We start from the raw sequence: 19762 nt of genomic DNA, 5'->3' as shown, positions 1-19762 counted from the left end.
AAGACCCAAGGCTCGGTCACCACAATTCCAAATGAGACCCTGGAGACTACCGCAGGATTTCATAAGTGGAGAAACTGAGGACTACCACTCCCCCCCCCCTCCAAGCCTCCCCTCCGACCGTGCTGCTAGCCTGGCCCCTGAAGTCTTTTTGCCGCACTCCCCACCCGCGGTCGCCCCGCCACCCGGTCACACCTGCATCATCTCGAAGATGTGGTTGTCCTCCCCGTACTGAAGCATTTCCGGGGGGATGAGGTGTGGGGCAGTAGTCGCATCCATATCTCGGACTGCTTGCCGCTCCCTAGTAACCGCGTTGCTAGGACGCCAGGCTGTGCGTCATCGGTGCGCGCCTCCTCTGGGGCAAGTTCTGGTTCCCGGTTCCATCCATTGCAGCCCCGACTGCAGTAGGCGCTCCTTCCCCAGGGCAGAGGGACCCCCGATGGGCCACAGCGCAAGGACTCCAGGACGCCCGTGGGGTCACAGTGCAAGGATCTCAGGATGCTTCAAGAGCGCACAGAGCAAGGACTCAAGGATGCCCCAAGGGGCCATCACGTGAAAAATCCCACAACGCCCCAGGGTCCACAGCTCTAGATCCCCAGGCCCTCCTGAGAGAGATCCCAGAAACCTGCTTCTGGTGCAGCCACCGTGTGAACCTGGGCGCTTAGGGTCCAACCCTGACTCTGCAGCTGGACCTCAGTTTCCCCATCTTTAAGCGAAAGACGCTAAGCGCAGATACGGATCTGCTAAGCAGATGTGGATCCGGTATCTGCAAGAGCAAAAGTCATCTGCAGCCGGGGTCAGCCGGAACCTGGGCGGATCTCTTGGTTTGGGCAGCCGGGCCATGTGACCCGATTGCCATGGCACCTGTGGTCACAATCGGCCAGGGCAGCCTGGTCTTTGAGGCCTCGACCCCGCCCACTCCCGCTTCCCCAAGAATTGAGGTGGGCCTTCCCGCCCTCCGGGGCCCACACACCCACGGAGGCACTCCAAGCTTCAGGGCACTCAGTGAGGCGAAGGCCGGTATGAATCAAACCAGGGTAAAGGGGGCTGGGATGCCACCCTAGAGCTGCATCGAAAACACTCGGGGAGTGATGGGACAAGAGGCGGAGAGGTCCTGGCCTACAAGGGGAGAGCTGGCTGCTGGGGAAGGGGCAAATGTGGCAGCTTGTTGACCAAGAGGGAGGGAGGCACAGCCTACAGGGACAGCCCAAAGTCGAAGTGCTGGGTGTGTCTGAATATCCATGGTGAACTAGACAAATCTGCTCTGGGCCTCGGTTTCCACTCTGAGCAATGGGGGCAGCTGGAGCATTACCCCCACGTCTGCTCTGAAGTAGTGAGCAGTGACTGGCCGTTGGAAAGTGGGCAGAATGGGCCTTCCTGTCTGTAGTGGTATCTCATTTAATCTTTAGACTAATCTTGATCTAACCTCAACCACTTTGGACAGCAGTAACCCCACCCTTACAAGTTTTATTTGTATTTATGTATATATGGGTGGGGCAGAGGAAGAGCAGAGGCCGGAAAAGGGTGTTCGGACCCTGGAGCTAGAATGACAGGCAGATCTGGGTGCGGGAAACTAAAATCAGGTCCTCTGGAAGAACAGCAAAGGCTCTTAACCACTGAGCCATCCGTCTCCAGCCCTCTGTAGTTCTCTGTTTACATGGGTCAAGAATCAAGTTAGGTTTGCTTCCAGGGGTTCCTGGGCCACTGCACCAGGCATAGTCAAATGAAAATCTTTCTTCTCAGCATACAGGACAGGGCAGAGGAGTTGGCCAGGTGACTTTGGGCAAGTCATTTCCTCTTTCCGGATCTCTTCCCCGACCAGCTGCTGGGCAGAGAGTGGAAGTTCTGATCACTTGAGGAGTTTTGAACCAAACTCCCTCTCTGGGCAGAAACAGATTGAGACTTATGGGAGGGGAAAGTCTTGCCGAGGGCTATGGGTAAAATCAGAGGCAGCCCCAAGGCTGGCAGCAGGCATCCTGGCCTGGGATTGTGACACTTGCCCCTGTCCCCATGACTGACTGCTTCCTCAAAGGCCTCAGGCCTTGGTAGACTGGTCTGCCGGGGAGCAAAGAAGCTTGTCTCCCCAACAAAGAATTCAAGAGCCGAGCTGCAGCTTGCACTGGGGAGGTTTGGTGTGCTTCCTGGACATTTCTGAAGTGGCTTTCGTTTCTCCTCATTTATTTTAAGCCCTAGGCACTTTTCATACCATGATCTAATCTTCTTTAGCAGCCTGGAAAAATACAAATCAATTAAAGCCTAAAACCTACGGGGTAATCACTTTTCCCTCCCTCCTCCCCCCAGAGAGAGGAGCGCCTGCATTCGGGTCTTTCATCCACTCTAATTTGACTGCAGAGGCTTGTGTTCAAGGGACAATCACTTTGGATAGCTTGTTACAGCCCCTTTTGTGACATCCCTGACGTGTGCGTGTCACAAGTTGCTAGGATCAAGAACTGAGCCAGGTTTGCTCTAGGGGGCTCATGGGGACACAGCAAGTCAGATAGCACTGTCTCCTTGGAGAACCCAGAAGCCCAGAGAGGGTGGCAGGGAGCTGAACGCACAGGAGGCAGCCCCATGAGTGTTAGCTAGTCCTCATTGCCCTGGGATAGGAGTGGAAGAGAGGCCCAGGGTTGAGCTAGTAATGGGAGACCCTAGAAGTGACTGGGTAACTCTTCAGATCCTTGGTAGATCTCCCCCATTCCCCAGCCGCCACAGCCAACCCGATGCCTGCCATCTTGTCTCCAGGGAACATAAGAGAGGGAGGGGAGGGAGAGTGTGCTAGAAGAGCTCACTGAGATGTGACAGACCCTGCTTGTGCTCTTCCTAACTGTGTGGTGTTGGTCTCATCCTCTGATCATCCTATGTGATCATTGTGGTCCCTTGTCCTAAACCGTGACCAGGGATTGAAATGACGCATGCCCAGGGCTTTCCAGAACACCACTGAGAGGCTGTTTTCATCATCAGACCAGTGTTCTGCAGATGTCTGCAGGCCTCTGCCCTGCGGATGCCCCTCTGGCAGACCACACAGCCCTGGCTTTCATGTGTCCACCCTGCCCACTCTGAGCTCTGCCCTGACCTCTCCCCGCTCCAGTAGATTCATCCAGGGCAGGGCCTCATATACCGCGTCCGTTACTGCAGAGTCCAGCACCGGACTGCATCTGGCACAGGGAAGGAAGGACCAAGTGTGGTGTTCATCCCCACCCTAAGGCTTAGATGCCTTCAGCAGTTCTAAATACCCAGCTTGACCTAAGGGTCTCTTGGCCTGGCCTTGTCTTACACCCCTGCCCCTTAGCTGAGTAACTGCCCACCTGCACACCTTCCTTTCAAGCTTAGAGTTGAACCCCTTCACCAAGGAGGATAAGCTCCTAGCAGCCCCCACTTTTCTTTAGGTACTCAGCACACCTGTGGTGGCAGTCCCCTGTCACCTGCATGCCAGGTAATCACAGTAGCTCCGAGTTCTGTTGTAAATGAGCCCTGCCTTCTAAGCTCTGGGGTCCCTGTCATCTCAGGACATGCCCTACCCAAGGCTGGGTAGCTGCTGTGTCTCCTTCTGTGTGTTATAGAGCACAAACTCAGAGACTATTGTCAGCTGAGGTCGGTAGACAGGGTGACAGGATCTAAACCCAGGACCCATGGTGGCAGAACAGCCTTGACTATTGTCATACAGCAGTAGGCTGCACGAGCAGAGGGCAGACTAAGAAGGCACAGTCTCCATCTCCCTGGACAGCCGCCACCGGGCATCTCTGACTTTCCTAGCTTATGACTTGAGTCATTTGTAAGTGCTAAGCTGGAACAGGATGGGACAGTCATCTGTGAATGTAACACGGGGGGCCCTGAGTCTCAACAGCCAAGACAGATACATTAATGCAGTGTTCTTCAGAATTCAAAACAAAGCCAGGCAGTGGGGGTGCATGCCTTTAATCCCAGCACTTGGGAGGCAGAGGCAGGCAGATTTTTAAATATTTATTTTCTCTTTCGAATGGATGCATCTTTAAATTTTGTCTTCCTCTCTTCACCCTCAACCTTTCCCTGGTGAGTCAGAATTCTGAAGAGGAACAAGAGAAAACCTACTGTGCCTAAGTGAGCTATTCTGTCCCACGGGGAAGAAACTGAGCGCATGGAAGACGCCCAATAGACAAGAATCTCAGCCCACAGCATGCAGAATGCAGAGTTCAGGAAGGGGCCGCTCTCTCTCCAGGGGGCTGACTTGTACCAGGCCAACCAGGGCTACAGCTACTCCTAGCTGTTGGCAGACACAGTGAGGGACCCACTTGGGTTAATGGGGTAGATTTTGGGACAACCCTGGGTCTCTTAAAGGCCTCCCCTACAATCATCTCCGAGCTCTCTCATTTGCAGATAACATCCATAGACACCTGTACTCTGGTCTGGTCTCAGTTTTTACATTACTGCCCTTTATTCTGCCACATGGCTGCCTTTCCAGCTCCACCCTGTCCTCACAAGGAAGCTGTGCCCCCTCTGCTTCAGCATCTTGGAATAGCCTTGGCTCATGTGACACAGGCTGGCATGCTGGAACCTGGACTCTGTGTGCCCTGGTGGGGGGATGTGGAGCAGTGGGGATGTGTTTAGGCCTCAGGAAACCTGGGGGTCAAGGGTCTGTGGCACAAACACACTGGAACTCCTTATCTCTAGGCCTCCATACAACCCCTGAACATTACTGGGTATGGGCTGCTGAGGCTCCTTCCAGCTCAGACATTCCCTAAAGACTAAGCATTTTGCTCGAGGTCAGTAAACCCTGGCAGCATGGACTAGGGCACCCCCTGACCTCTCTGCCCATGGAGGATTCTCAGTGCTTGAGGATAGTCAGCATGACATCAATGATGGCCCCTGGGCTGCCCTCCCTGCAGATGGCTTCACTGATCAGATAATGCAGATTAACATAAGACAGGGGAGGGGTCTGCACCCACTCCTGCCCTGGAAACCTGCAAACCTAAGGCCGGGGCTTCTGCCCCACGTCCGGAGAGACAGACACACAGAACAACCAAGTTCTGACTCTTTCCCCTACTTAGCTCACAGGGAGAATTCCCAGACTCTTGGCAACTTCACTGTGGTAGACTTTTAAAAAAAAAACCTGATATGTTGTTGGTTTGGGATGTTATGGCATGTCCCTGTATCCCAGGTTCTGCCACAGGAGGGGACCTGGATGATCTGGAGACCCTGAGGACAGAGAAACTGTCCCTAGGTGAAGGAAGCCACAGTTCGTGGCAGACTGTGTCCTCGGAGGGTAAGCAGACAAGGTCAGACTTGGTGCTGTGGTGGACAACTTGAAGGACCTAGAACAAACATGTGCCTTCCAGGACCTGCTTCCTTTCCACAAAGTAGGGACACATTCCTTTGGGAGGGCACTTCCTCCAAAGCCAAATGGAAGTCCTGACCTCTGGAACCTCAAGGTCCCTCTTCTTGCTCCCGACAGACCCTTGCTGTCCGTGAGACCCGAGGGCCACAATGAACGAGGTGAAGGAGAGTCTCCGCAGCATCGAGCAGAAGTACAAGCTCTTCCAGCAACAACAGTTCACCTTCATTGCCGCTCTAGAGCACTGCCGGGAGAATGCCCACGACAAAATCCGGCCCATCTCCAGCGTGGGACAGGTGAGGCCTGGCAAGCAGGGTGCTGGTGCAGGACGGGGGAGGGTGTTCTTCCCAGCCCGGTCCCCATACCCAAAACATGAACGGTGGAGCCCTAGAGAGGAGAATTGCATGTTATTATCTATGCCAGCTCAGATTCTAATGGATGGAAACTGTCCCTCGGTGAGCACCACCTATCCGATATGGCTCAAGACTCAGCCAGCTTGGCTGTAAGTCTACCTGGCACCCTGTAGCCTTGGGCTGGTGAGCATATCCCACTAACCTCAGTTTCCCCACCGGGAAGGCACATCTAATGATAGCATGCCTGGAAAAGCCCTGACCCACACCAAGCACTCAGCGTCTGGTGTCACCTACGAGCCCTAGGCTGGGCACCGGGGGTTTGCTGGTGAGCACACAGATAACGGTCCTTCTCAAAAGATTCTGCCACAGACTGGCACCTGGCCCAGCTCACTGGCGGAGGTTTTGCAGATACTTTTGTTTAACCCTTTTTTTTTAAAGCTGAGCTATTGTCCACGTTTTCTCGGTGGGGGCTGGAGGCCTTCCAGGAAGTCACTGGGCAGCTAGGAACATATACACAAGCTAAATCCTAGAACTAAAAAAGAGGCCCCTGCAAAGAAGTCACACTCCCCCCACAAAAAAATGCCTGTATAAAGGGGGCTGGAGGGTGGGTGTGGTACAGGCTCCAAGTACCCGGGAGAAATGAGACCACCAGCAACCTTTGCCAGAAACTTCCTTTACATTCTTTATCTAAATTTTGAAAAAATGTCTTGTTTACTTGAAAAAACACTGACACCCCCCCCATGACGAAAATGCTCCGTGCAAACTGAATCCACACCCATCCGTCTATCACAGTGGTCAGCTGGTCCATGCTCATGCCCTGAATCTACTGGAAGAGCAGCTGGCTACATCCCCACAGTAGCTCAGCCTTCCAAGGGCATGGGACAGGTTTTCAGTCTCTAATAGTGGCCCAAGTCCACTTCCTGAGCACCTGCTTGATAGGGCTTCCTACCTTAGGTGCAGAAGGGATGCTCTCAGATCCATCTACTGTCGAAGCACCCTCCCCCACCCTAAGAGGTCACTCTGTTGTGGTCACGCCTTGATGCAGTCCCCGCCCCAGGTGCCTGGACAGGTGTGTTGTCAGAAACCTCTACCCCTTACAGGCTGGGGAGGAATCCCTTCAGATCACTAAGAAATAGAGTAGCCCTGTCTAGACAGAGACAGTTTGGAGTGTCAGAGGAAGCAGAGGTACCCCCACCTTTCATGACTCCACGGAGAGTAGCAGCAAGCTGTGGAATGATTGAATCCATTACTCAGGCCTGTAGCGTAAGACCAGCCATCTACCTTGCCTATGCTTAGATGCATAGAGTGGTTCTGAGTAACTGGCAAAAGACCCATTGAGGGGTCCCTACCCCTAATCAAGGAAACCTTGGAAACCAAAACAAAATTAGTGTTCTCAGCATGCTACCTACACAATTATGGGGCATTTAAGTTTACTTGGTATATGAAGTCTGGTATGAACTTGTGTCCCCACCTGCTCCCCCATACACTGGAGACAGTCTCTGAATCCAGATTGGGGTACCACACTGCAGTGTGAACTTATGTGTTCCCCACCTGCTCCCCCATACACTGGAGACAGCCTCTGAATCCAGGTTGGGGTGCCACACTGCAGTGTGAACTTATGTGTTCCCCACCTGCTCCCCCATACACTGGAGACAGCCTCTGAATCCAGGTTGGGGTGCCACACTGCAGTGTGAACTTATGTGTTCCCCACCTGCTCCCCCATACACTGGAGACAGCCTCTGAATCCAGGTTGGGGTGCCACACTGCAGTGTGAACTTATGTGTTCCCCACCTGCTCCCCCATACACTGGAGACCATCTCTGAATCCAGGTTGCGGTTCCAGACTGCACTGTCCTCATACAGACAATCGTTTCTTCAGTCAGGCCTGGAACTGACTTTTTCTGACTCCAAAACGCAGTACAACCAGTCTGAAGGATTCTTGTTTCTTCCTCCGTGGTTTGGGTAAGCAGGGTGGTGGAGCCCAGGCCATTGTACGAGGAGGCAAATCAGCCAGGCCACTTCTGTTGGCACCCAAGCAGGTCACTTCTCATGTCTGAACCACTAGCATTTAGGAAGTATGTAAAACGAGGGCCTAGTGTGGAGAGCTTAGGTGATGAGCAAGGGAGAACAGACTTAGGGAAGTATTTTTTTTTTTACTGGAAAGTAGACAAAAGGAAAATTTTATTATTATTTTTTTTTTGTAATCTGCTTCTGCTCTACACAAGGAGTTTTTTTTTGTTTTTTGTTTTTGTTTTTTTTTAATTTATTTATTTAGGGAAGTATTTTTGCAATGGTGCTTGGAACACAAACATTAGCTGTCTGTCATGACCAGTATATTCGAATGCTTCCCGTCCGGCATCAAGTCTATGATCGTGGGAGGGCTGGGGCAGTGCCCTCTGTCTCTCCAGTTCCCACTCCTGACGTGTGGCCTCTGCAGGTGCAGAGCTACATGGAACACTACTGTAACAACTCTACGGACCGGAGAATTCTGCTCATGTTCATGGACATCTGCTCGGAGCTCAACAAGCTCTGCCAGCACTTCGAGGCGCTGCACTCTGGCACCCCTGTCACCAACAGCCTTCTCGAGAAATGCAAAACCCTGGTCAGCCAAAGCAATGACTTGAGCTGCCTCAGAGCAAAGTAAGTCCCTCGTGGGTGTCGATCGGGCAGAATGTGCCAAGAGAACGGGAACCTGTAAGCTGGGCTCTCCCCTGCTGGCACAGGCACAGTCTCTAATCCATCTGAGTCCTAGCACCCAGCTACCCACTAGAATGACTGACCTCATCAAACAGATGAAAAACTGGGTCACAGACATAAGAGGACAAAAAAAAAAGTCTCCTAGGATTTAGAACCAGACTAGGGAGAAAGTGGCTACAGAAGTGGGACACCAGAGTTACATCCCGTGGGGCTCCATGGTGACCCCAAAGAATCTGAAGCTCCATAATCCATTTATTAGATGTTAGTGTAAGAAGGATTAAGGTAGCTAGTATTTATTTTTATGAATTTTTTTTAGATTTATTTAATTATGTATACAGCATTCTACCTGCATGTGTCCCTGCAGGCCAGAAGAGGGCACCAGATCTCATTACAGATGGTTGTGAGCCATCATGTAGTTGCTGGGACTTGAACTCGGAACCTCTGGAAGTACAGTCAGTGCTCTTAACCTCTGAGCCATCTCTCCAGCCCAGTAGCCAGTATTTTAAGGTGATAGGAGGTTCTCCAGGCCCTGGTCCTGACGGTTGAGAGCTCTTGCTACCTATACCAGAAGTACCTGGGGCTCTTGGCCTTCAACTTTCTGGATTAGAACACGCAGGGATGGAGCCCAAGGTATGTGTGTCTAGTTCTCACACCTGGGGTGACGGGTCTCACCACCTGCTCACTGTCCTACAGGTACCCGCACGATGTAGTGAACCACCTGAGCTGTGATGAGGCCAGGAACCACTACGGAGGCGTGGTCAGCCTCATCCCTATAGTTCTGGACTTAATGAAAGAGTGGATTGCTCATTCGGAGAAGCTTCCTCGCAAAGTGCTGCAACACGTGAGTGAGGTCCTGGGTAGCCAGGGAGCCGCCGCAGCCACCACCAGACCTGCCCAGACCACGGTTACCCAGCATTGGTTAGGAAAACACAAGTATAGGCAGCTTGCAAAAGAGAGCCTCAAATCTAGGGGGAAAGACAAAGGCCCGAAGCCTCCCTGGAGACCACCCGGTGGGAAACTGTAACTCGCTGTCAATGTACTTGGCTTCCACGGGTCATCCATTTTCACTGGGGGCCAATACACCATTGAGAATATCCCTTTTGCGCGCGCTTTTCACTTCTAACATCTCTGCCTCTTGACCTCTGTGTTGACGAAAGGGATCCTTACTCATGGAGCTGCCTAAACAATATGGTGTTGGCAGGGCATGTCTCAGATGCAGGGTGTTGTGCTGATGCCCAGGCCTCCTGCCCAGCTGTGGCTTCTGGCTCTGTAGTGAACAACTGGGGGAGGGGGGCTACTTAGCTTCTTATCTTGACAAGGACAAGATGAGCTGCAAGATCTCTCATGAACAAGTTAGGGGAAAGGGATCAAGAGGCTGAAGTCGTTTGTGTTCAGTTCCCTGGACTAAAACAAGGGATGAATGCTCTCTCTCCTTCGGGAGAGGGAGAGCACGGCAGAAGGCAGACTGTTTTGTGGCCCTTGAGCCTGGTCTCTGCAGCGGTCTAGTCTACCCACACTGTAAATGTGCACTCCTGACTTCTGGGCCTGCCAGAAGTGAGCTGACTGTTGGTTTTTCCCTTCACAGGGGACGACTTAGATTCTGTATTGTTGCTTCCTCGGGGGGAGACATTCAAGAATAAAGTGTTCTACCATTTCTCTGCCTGGCTTAGTTTCCTGGGATTTACCCGACCAAACCCAAAAAACAAAAACCGAAAAAAAAAAAACCTTGTACTTGTAAGACATCAGATGACTTTGGGTGGCCACATAGGCAAAGCCCCTCCAGACAGCACCAGAGACCTCTACAGCCAAGCTCAGTGCTTCCCTTCAGAGTGGGCTGCCTCTAGGAGGCTCAGGTCACACAGGGCCAGTCTGCAGGCTTCCAAGAGTGACTTCCTTGTCTGACGAGAGACCTGTTCAGACATCCCGGGTTTTCCAGACAATCAGCCTCCTGAGGTTAAGAGCAGCGCAGTAATTCCAAGTTCCAGCATGCAGCTCACACTCTGCTTACCCCACTAAAGCCCAGGCTGAGTTGTAGGAACAAGGAGGAGGAAGAATCTCAAAATGATGTAAAGGTTATCTCTCACCTCTGCCCACTACCTGAAGAGCAGGAGGGGCATCAGGGCGGAGGTGGTGATGGTGGCTGCACTGTCCCTTGGCTTATCCCCAACACAGCTGGCCAGGGCTGGGTAAGCAGGAAGACTTGAGATGCAGACTTGGGTGGCCATGCTGTCGGAGGTGGCCCTCTTCACATCCTGCTCTTTACAGGGGCATGAGTTTAAGGTGGCCGAGTTATCTGTTCCCCAGCGCAAGTCCACCACCGTTCCGTACCACCATCAGGAAACCACTCCAGACAGACTGCAGTGTGTCTGGCCATCTCATTTCACCCACAAGCCCCCAAAGCCAGCATAAAATCACTCCATCTCAACACTGCGGAGTGCAAAACAATAAATCTTTATTTGTTCACAGTTAAACACAAGCAACTGCCTTGACATTTCAGAACATTCTAAGGACAGCAAACCTTTGATTCCAATCACTGAGACTGTACCATGTTCTCCTGTAACCAGTATTTATGGCATCCGATGCGGATTGTTTGACATGCTTTTAAGGTCATAGTGGGAAAGTTTAAACCTTTTGAGAAGAGGTGACTTCCATTGAACTAAAAAATTTTTAAAAATCTGATTTTTTCACTGATGGGAACTCCCCCCACCCTTAAACTCCAAGTTAGCCATATATGGTTAATCCATGATTGATTATAAAACTAAATTTTGTCTTAGCAAAACCTGCTCCTCCATAATGTAATTTGTGGTCCAGTCTCATGAAGGGTGACCACTGAATCTTCCTAGTGCAAAGACGCCTGCCTGCCTCTGACCTGACAGAGAGCTAACACACACCATCATGACCTCCCTTCCAACACTGTGAGGTGGGGCAGGGAGAGCGATCGGTCTAGTCAAAGACCAGCTCCAGTGGCTCAGTCAGCCCGCTTATCCAGAGGCGGACAATACTGGGGCTCTGGGAAGGGCAGGGCACTTTTTGGCCCCCATTAATTTCATTCTGAGACCCAAAGTGGTCAGGGTGCAGTTTCCAATGTAGCTGCAGCTGCTTCTCTACAGCGCATTTAAACACATGGGTGAGATCAGAAACACTGCTCCCCTGGGCACACCAGGAGCTCACAGACTGGGACGCTGAATGGGAACGTGGGTCAGGGCAGCAGCTCAAGGGCCAGTTCCCATTTTTACCTACACAGATAGGCTAAACCCAAGGCAATCAGTGACTGCAGCAAACTGGGGGTAGGGAGTAGGTGGGGGTAAAGGGAGGATGGAGGCACATGCCACAGATCTCTGGATGTATACAAGGACACAAACACCCACACTGGATGTATTTCCAGTGTACACAGCAGTGGATTTACAGCCTTGGGGTGAAGGTGCAGCAGATGCAGGCTGCCATTTGAGTCACAGTGTGCAGGACCATTGGCCTCTGGCCAAGGCAGACTCCATACGTGCTGCCAGCAGAGCCGTGCAATGCCTACACCTCTGCCAGCTCACCCAGTGTCTTTCACCTTTACTGCTCGGGAGGACGAGCACCTTACTACAGTACTTCTGTTTGTTCTTTAGTTCTTTCTGGCTTCAAGTGGTAGGTCCCTACTGGCCGGTCTCACACCACACTACACATGGCTCGATTTCTACCCTGTCGGCCTGAGCTCTGTGCTCTGCTCTCAGGTCTTTTCATCTTCAACCACTCAACTGCTAACATTCTCTCATTCTCCTCAGAGCACTAGAGCCCACAGATGCTGCAAATGGCCCTGAGTCTTGTCACTTGATGTGCCACCACCACCCAGGGAGGCACTGGTCACTGGCCAGAGCAGCTTGGGGAGGTTTTTCTTTTTTTTAACCACCTGTGGCTTCCAGGACTTTTCCTGGGTTTTGAGTTTGCCTTCTAAGAAGAGTGACTCCCTGCTAACCATGTCACAAATAGTTAGAAGCTTCTGCAGCTTAGTCCAGAAGATTGAATAGACTTTCCTCCTGAAAGGGTCAGCAAAGCTATCAAGGTCAGCATTCGCCCCTGGCAGCTGTGCTGCCTGCTCCGGGGATGCCATTTAGAGACTGCCCCTCATGTTCACGGTCATGTTGCTCTTGCTCCTAAAGCAAGTTCTTATGGACGTCAGGGAGGAATGTTAGACAGATGCGTGCTTAGTTCCTCTCCCAGGCACTGACCTGCTCCTCCACTCCAGTGGCATTGTACTGCTGCTTTTAACAGATTCCAGACTGCAGGAGACATAGTCTCCCGTCTCCCTGGGTCCCATTGACAACCACAGCACAGACTCCAAGTGATTTAAGGATGGAGTCATTCAAGCTCAGCATTCACACACACCAGGCTGCCCATGACACCTACTGCTCCATACCTTGGCCTACACCACAGCTGCCTTTCAGAAGTTTCCCTCCTGACTGCAGCAGCATCAGGTGACCCACTGATCCCTGGATGTTCTGTCACTGTCCTCTAAACAGAAGCTTCCACCCACAGATTCTCAAATCCTTTGGAAAGAGTAAATGTTTAGGCTGGGTGCCTTCAAGAAGATTTCAGGTCAGTCTCCCAACCTTAGTTGGAAAAAAAAAAAATGCCTCAACAGCCTTCTAGAACTCAAGCCACACAGGATGCTCAGGTTCTATCACTGGGTACAGAGCTCCAGCCTGTACCATGCTGCTGTCTCCTCTCCCTCAACTTCAGCACTTGTGCAGTCTGTAAGTTTTCTTTCTACTGGAAAAAGGCTTGGTTCTCTGGCACAGACCTTGTGTGTATGTGGTGGCGGGGGAAGGAGGGTTCTTAGGAGCAGTGTTTCCCCATTAACTGTGAGATCTTTTTCCCAGTCTGTTCATCTGCCCTTTTCTACAATGGATCAGGTGAGAGAACACTAGGTTTTCAGCCTTCCTCTGGGCAGACCTAAATGAAAAGCATGGCATTATCGTCAAGGGGCAATTGCTGCCCTCTGCTGGTCTGAGAATAGTCAGTGGCGTTGTCTTTCTGTGGGCTAGCTGTGGCAAAGATACGGCCCTAACAGGTCTCCAGCCAGTACTGCCATGGTGACGAGTCTCACCTTACTCAGGGAATCTAGGATAATTACTGCGACACTTTAAAAAAGACGTCCATCCTCAGGCTGGAAACTTCCATATGCAATAAAATTTCATACCATTAGTTTTCTTTTACCTTTGTTGTAGCTAAACCCTTCTGTTCTTTATACACTAGATAGAATAGAAACAAGAAAACCAAGCTCTTGGCTCCTTCCCAAGTGTCTCCTTGCCTGGTCCAGAATATCAGGCAACAACTCTTACACTTCCAGCATTTATTTCAGGAGCATTGGTCAAGCTTGGGCTCTCTGCCACCACCTTGTTCTGATGGAACACGTGTCACCTCTCATGAGCATGAGGGAAGGCAGTGGTACAGGCTACCAACCTCCATCAACCCTCCCAGACTCTGAGTCGCTCTGCTGTTCCCAACAGAGGTGTTTGACATGAAGCTCCAGGGGGACTCTCTCCTGCAAAGTCAGAATTGGTGTAAAAAGCTGCTAGAACCTACTATAGTGAGGCATTCCCAGCCGGAGAACAATCGTCACATAAACTCTAAGGAAATTCTGACTCTTCTGAGCCTGTCTGCTGCAGAATCACAAAGCAGCTGGTAATCAGAGACGTGGACGAGGGGAGGCAAACAGACTGAAGGGTGGAACCATGGCTCAGCTGGATGGGACCAGCCAAAGGCACACTTCCACATGTGCACGAGTATCCTGGGTGCCTCTCCTAGTGACCACTCCCCACTATCTGCGGACTGCAGAACGACCACCTACACAACCACCCACAGGCAGCATGGTGCCAACATTCAAGCAAATACCAAATAAATAAGAGGTAGTGGGGGAGAGGGATAAGAGCTTTCCAGAGAGTAAGGCAGTGTGGCCTCCACAGCGCCAACTACACTATCAGAACAACTGGTATTCTCGCAGAGCCTTCTAGGAAGCATATCCAAGCTTCTGAAAGAAGGCAGAGGTGAATGAGTCAGTTTCTCTACATCTGTGGCTTTAGATGTCAAACTTCAGCATCTAAAAGAGCAGCAGAAACGCTCCTGTAAAGACAATTTACTTTGTAGGCTACATCCTCCTGGAAGGGACAAAACTGGATTTACCTGCAGTGCCACTAACTGCCTGGTCTACCCAAGAGCCACCTATCTATCTGCACCTCAGGAAAGCAGAGTGGTGTGTTGGACCCAAAGATGAAATTTGGCCTCATATTGCACAGGTTCAAAGGACACAACCATTTGGTGGGAGGAAGGAAGAAAATAAAGCTACAAGGGACACACACAGGCCCTCAATTAGTACATACTGCTAGGTAAATGAAAGAGGCTGGGGTGGGGTGAAGGAAAGCATCTCAATGCCAGACCCAAAAACCATCATCCCACATTCCGCCAGCTGTCAAAAGGACCTCTGTCCCATTCCCACTGCACAAGCAGCCGCTCGGACCCTGGAAACAGAAACGCCTAGAACGTGCATTCACACCTCCTGATCTGTGCTGACAAAGACGCAAATTAACACTGACAGACCCCCTCAGCTGTGCTCGTGATGAGTCTCATTGTAGTCCATGATGTGGAGCTGCCCCACACTGTCCGAGTTTGGGGAAGATGGGTGTGAGGCTTCTAGATTAAAGGGAGTCTTGTTTTCCACGCCTGAGTCTTTGCCCAGTTCCGTCTTTAGTGTCTCAGAAAGGCTACTGCTGGTCACACCGTCCTCATCACACTGGCTCTCACTCTTATTACGGAACAGTTCCCGGGCCTTCATGCCCAGGAAGCTTTTGGAACTGGGAAGTGAGCCAACAGTGGGGATGCTGCTGGAGGGCTCACCCACAGTGGTTTCCCAGCGGCTGCTGAACCTCTGGCTCGGGGGTTTCTCTGGAGTGGAAAGCTCACTGCTGCTGCTGCTGCTGCCTCCAGTGCTTCTGCCTCCACAGCTGACCCGGGTACCACTAGGCCTGGAGGTCCTGGTCTCACCGTTGTGGCCAGAAGCCTCTTCATTATGCCCTATCAAGGAATCTGAGCAGCCGTCACTACAACAGTCAAGCCTGTAAGAGACCCAGAAGGAATGCAGTTGGTAACTGTAGCACTCTTGGGGAAATGGAAAATTATAGTTGCTCCCTGGACCTGGCTTGCCCATTCTCTAATTAAAATTTTTATATATTTGAGTGTGTGACTGATTCCTGAGGAGGCCAGAAGACAGTGTCAAATTCCCTGGAAGTGGAATTACAAATGGTTCACCTAGGTGCTGGGAACCAAACTAAGGTTCTTTTGCAAAAGCAGCCAGTGCTCTTAACCACTGAGCCATCCCTTCAACTCCCCCCACTCTGTTTGTAATAGTAGACACAAGAGGAGTTGTTACTTGGAGTAACAACAACTGGGGTTATACTGGATGACGTCTGCAATGGAAGGGTGGATAATTGAGTGTGGCCGGGAGACAACCAGATGACTCTCTATAAAGGACTGAGCAGAGGACAGCAGCTCAGCTGCTTGTCACTGCCAGGCTGCCTGGCTGGCTGTGGTCCCTCGCGCAGAGCCTCCCAGAGCCCTGATGCAGCCGTTCTCACCTCTCTTCTGCTGCTTCTGCTGTTTCTGCTTTGTCCTCTTCTAGTTTCCTTAGGCGGCCATCTTTCTCCAACCTGCCGTACAAGTCTAGAATCTCCAGTTCCAACACCCGGGTGATCTTCTTCTGAGCCTCATACCTGCTCTCTGCAGCCTGCAGCTGTCCACTGAAAGACAGGGCCTACTTCAGAACATGGGAGGGGACTCACCCCTACCCTACCCTCACCTTTCCTGTGAGTCACCTCGCCTGGCTCTTGACATCCTCAAGGTATTTCTTCTGTTCTAGGAGAAGGTGGTCTTTCTTGGCCAGAAGAGATTCCAGTTCCACCACTCGCTTCTGTGAGGCCTCCAGCCTCTGGTTCTGCTGGAGAAGATGGCTTCTGTTCTTTTCTAGTTCTTTCCGATATGCAGTTTTCATCATTTCTACTTCCTATAAAAAAAGGTGTAGAGTCAGTACTTATAGACAACTGTGCAATGTAACTCAACAAGAAGTGTCCCCAACACTGAGAGGCACTTAGTGTCCTCACCCAACTGAGTGAGGGTGGCTTCCTGGGCATTTCTGATGTCTACCACTGAGGAAACCATCTGAAACATGGACGCCATGTTGTACAACAGTCACCACAGCATGTTTACAAAAGTCAGGAACCGCAAGTACCCTGAGAGCTAATGTTAGGACTCTGTAAGAGGAAGCACGTATTTGCTCTGTTTGCAGGGTGCATACAGTACCAGTAAAAAGACACAAAAGTGGACCATCGCCCACAGGATCATGCTTGTCATAAAATGCATTGAATAAGCCACTTTGCACAGCTGTAGCGTCAGGTGAATGGCACTGGCCATTTGCCCTCTTTTTACCCTTCCTCCCTCTTCGACTAGCAGCTGAGATGGGGACACAAAAAGAATATGTCTGCTCAGGAGAAAAAGCATTTTCAGGCTGGATACCTGCCAAAGCTTGTCAGCCAAGCTATACAGGTGGCCTGCCTGCATCGGGAAATCCACAGTAAGTGTAGACTGATGTGCTCCCAAAGGTGGAAAGAAGGCTTTCCTAGCAATTGTTTAAAACACACACAAACACACACACCCGACACCATACAAGTTTTTCAAAAAAGATCCTAAACTGTTAAATTGCAAGAAGGTAACCTTTCTGGAAGGCACCAAGCCTCAATGCTGACCAGTGAATCAGACATTTCCAGAAAGCAGAAGGTAGAAATGGCTGAAAAATGGCCACTCCAGCTGTGCTGAATAGCCCCAGGTAATGACTTCTGTTACAGCGGCAGCACAGTCACCTTCCACAGCAAAAATTCAACATGTTCACTGTGTGCACTGAGTGTGCCACGCTGGGGTCTTGTCATTATTCTTGAATATAGTGTAACAGCTGCTTATATAGTATTTACCTGACTTGTGCACGTGATCTAGAGATGGTTACAGGACATGGGGGTATTCTGGGCCAACACCACATCTTCTGAGGAACTAACCATCTGGAGATTTGTAGGGCCCTAGAACCCACCCTGGACAGCAACAGTAGCACCTGTACTTATCTATGGATACTCACACAAGGAACTAAAACGGCAAGTCCTGGGCATCTCAGTAACCTCACAGCCTGTCAGATGCCTGCACCTCTTCCATGGGTCTGAAGAACAGGGACCCAGATCCACACCTAGGGGCAGATCTTGGCCTGCTCAGGCCCTCACAGGGTAGTAACAAGTACCACGCAAACCTAACAGAAAGGGACATAGGACTAAAAGCGTGCAGAGGATTTTGAGAAGGGTTGTTCTGAGAGACACCCACCCATAGGAGGGGGTACTCGCCTCCTCCTGGGAATACCATGTGGTTGGCCTGTGAGGGTTGAACTTGGGGCACTTGACACACCAGTGGGCAAGACTAACAGCTAAGATGGCGGGGAGAAGAGCACAAAGAGCCTGGCTCCTTCATGCTGGTCCCAAACTGCCACCTTGAAAAACTTGGAATTCATCTGTCTCAGGACTTTCATCAAGTACAGTAATAAAATTCTGTATTGTTAAGTGAGATTGTTCGTTTTGTGATATACAACAGAAGGCAGCCCACCTAACAAGTGGGCTTCCCAATTCATAACTGTGAAACAGCGCCCAAGAGGGAACAAGGCTGCTAATGGGCTCAGGAGTCCGAGTAACAGAAGTCGGTCCAGCTAGGCATCATCTCTCTGGAGGCATCAAAAAGTTGTTTCAGCAGCAGCCAGACATGGTGGCAACACCTTTAATCCTAGCACATGAGAGGCAGAGATAAGTGGATCTCTTTGAGTTTAAGACTAGCTTGGTCTATGTAGAGTGTTTCAGGGCAGCCAAGGCTACATAGGCAGACCCTATCTCAAAAAACAATGCACCTTAGCAAGCTCTTTGGGTGGGTGGGTGGGGGTCCTTGGGTCTGTTCCCCACATTCTCTAGAAACTATTCTGCTTTCAGAGTAATTCATTGTTGGAGTCTAGACAGTTTCACTTTTGACATTCTCCAGAATCTGAACCGGAGGCTGAAAAGAGCTGAGAAGTAAGAAGCAACTCTACTACAAATGACGTCTCTTCAGTTCTGAGACAACATTGTCCACTTGGAGACCACAAATAACATTTCATAGAGCCTTGACCCAAGGGTGCTAAAGGCACTTGATGGAAGAGCATCAAGAGCATCAGAGTACATTCTTGAAATTCCAACCCAGTTCCTTTACTAATACCGCCCGAGGCTGACTGTACAGTGACATGGACGTCTGTCTTAGCACCGGTAAACATTAACAGGCCTTGATGCCGACACCAGAACTGAAGCAAACATCGGTAGGACCAGAGTCACAGGGAAAAGGAAACAAAGCAGCATGAGTGCTGGGTCATAGCAGCACCCACACACCCTAGGTCCTGAAAGGTGGGCTAGACAGAGCTGGGTGCCCCCATCTTTCCCCTCCCTCCTGCTCTGCAGCAGTTACAGCTCATACTTGCACTGTGTGACGGCCAAACTTGGTGACCTATGGGATACAAATCACTATGGAAACAAACCTCTGGGTCTCTCTGGAAGAGACTAATGTAGACTAAGCTAACTGAAGTGGTAGGACCAATCCTAAATATGGGCAGCGCCATCCCATAGGCTGGGGTCCCAGAATGAATAAAAGGGAGAATGTAAGATGAGCATGAATCTCTCTCTGCTTCTTGACTGTGGATACAATGTGACCAGATGCCTCATACTGCTGCCACCATGCCTTCCTGGACAAGATGGCTAGATCCTTAAAATTGTGAGCCAGTAAACCTTCCTTGCTTGGGCTGCTTTTTCAGGAGGTTTGTCACAGTCGTGGGAAAAGTACCCCTGCAAAGCAGTCCCACTAGAGCACATGCCTGCTCCATGCCCTCCAATGACTGGCCAGTGCTAGGTGGTTGGGCCTGGCTGCTCTGCAGAATATGGGGCCAGGCGGCACAGTTTTCTGCCTCTCAGTGCCCTGGCTACATACCTTGGTGGTGTCGGGATGCTTGCTTTGCAGCTGCTCCAAGTACAGCTCATTGACCTCCCCGAGTACCAGAAGCTGCCTATTCAAGAACTCCATCTGCTGCTGCACCGACTCACTATTGGAGAGCTGTCCAGATGGAAGTGAGAAAGTGCAAGTTCAGCACGGCAAAACTAGTCAACAGACAGTGACAGTGACTCTCGAGGAGCACAGGGTAATGCAGGGTAGAATAAACCTGAGTCCAGGGCTAGTGGAGGAGAAAGCACCTAAGGGCAGCAGAAATATACTTGGGTTGTGCTCTGTACAGAAGCAACATGGATATATTTCATTGTAGCTAGTCCAAGAACACT

At 50.9% G+C, this 19762-nt stretch overlaps 3 protein-coding genes across 11 annotated transcripts in view; 1 reads left to right on the top strand and 2 right to left on the bottom strand.

Moving 5' to 3' along the window:
- Positions 1–842, bottom strand: part of Ak8 (adenylate kinase 8) — a 120777-nt gene extending 119935 nt beyond the window's left edge. Inside the window, exon 1 of the mRNA XM_075985598.1 lies at positions 193–842. Coding sequence (XP_075841713.1) covers positions 193–276 — 84 coding nt within the window. The 5' untranslated portion in view covers positions 277–842. The remainder of the gene's footprint in view (positions 1–192) is intronic.
- Positions 843–845: 3 nt separating this feature from the next.
- Positions 846–9993, top strand: Spaca9 (sperm acrosome associated 9). 2 transcript variants are annotated; one of them, XM_075985600.1, is made up of 5 exons: positions 846–1017; positions 5426–5601; positions 8095–8297; positions 9048–9195; positions 9940–9993. In XM_075985600.1, exons 2-5 carry the CDS (start codon positions 5458–5460, stop codon positions 9949–9951), a joined length of 507 nt encoding a protein of 168 aa, XP_075841715.1. In that variant the 5' UTR covers positions 846–1017; positions 5426–5457; the 3' UTR covers positions 9952–9993. The 2 variants fall into 2 exon arrangements, with proteins under 2 accessions (XP_075841715.1, XP_075841714.1); XM_075985599.1 differs by having other exon boundaries at positions 9048–9990.
- A 2233-nt stretch (positions 9994–12226) lies between these two features.
- The window catches only part of Tsc1 (TSC complex subunit 1), a 42715-nt gene continuing 35179 nt past the window's right edge, over positions 12227–19762 (bottom strand). For all 8 annotated transcript variants that reach the window (XM_075985594.1, XM_075985589.1, XM_075985591.1 and 5 more), the window contains 4 exons: positions 19419–19541; positions 16205–16392; positions 15968–16129; positions 12227–15448 (listed from right to left, as the gene is read on the bottom strand). In XM_075985594.1, coding sequence (XP_075841709.1) covers positions 14938–15448; positions 15968–16129; positions 16205–16392; positions 19419–19541 — 984 coding nt within the window. In that variant the 3' untranslated portion in view covers positions 12227–14937. The remainder of the gene's footprint in view (positions 15449–15967; positions 16130–16204; positions 16393–19418; positions 19542–19762) is intronic.

This window comes from Microtus pennsylvanicus, chromosome 9, assembly GCF_037038515.1.
Source record: "Microtus pennsylvanicus isolate mMicPen1 chromosome 9, mMicPen1.hap1, whole genome shotgun sequence".
In the NCBI taxonomy this organism is placed as follows: domain Eukaryota; kingdom Metazoa; phylum Chordata; class Mammalia; order Rodentia; family Cricetidae; genus Microtus; species Microtus pennsylvanicus.
This window is presented reverse-complemented; position numbering and strand designations above follow the sequence as displayed.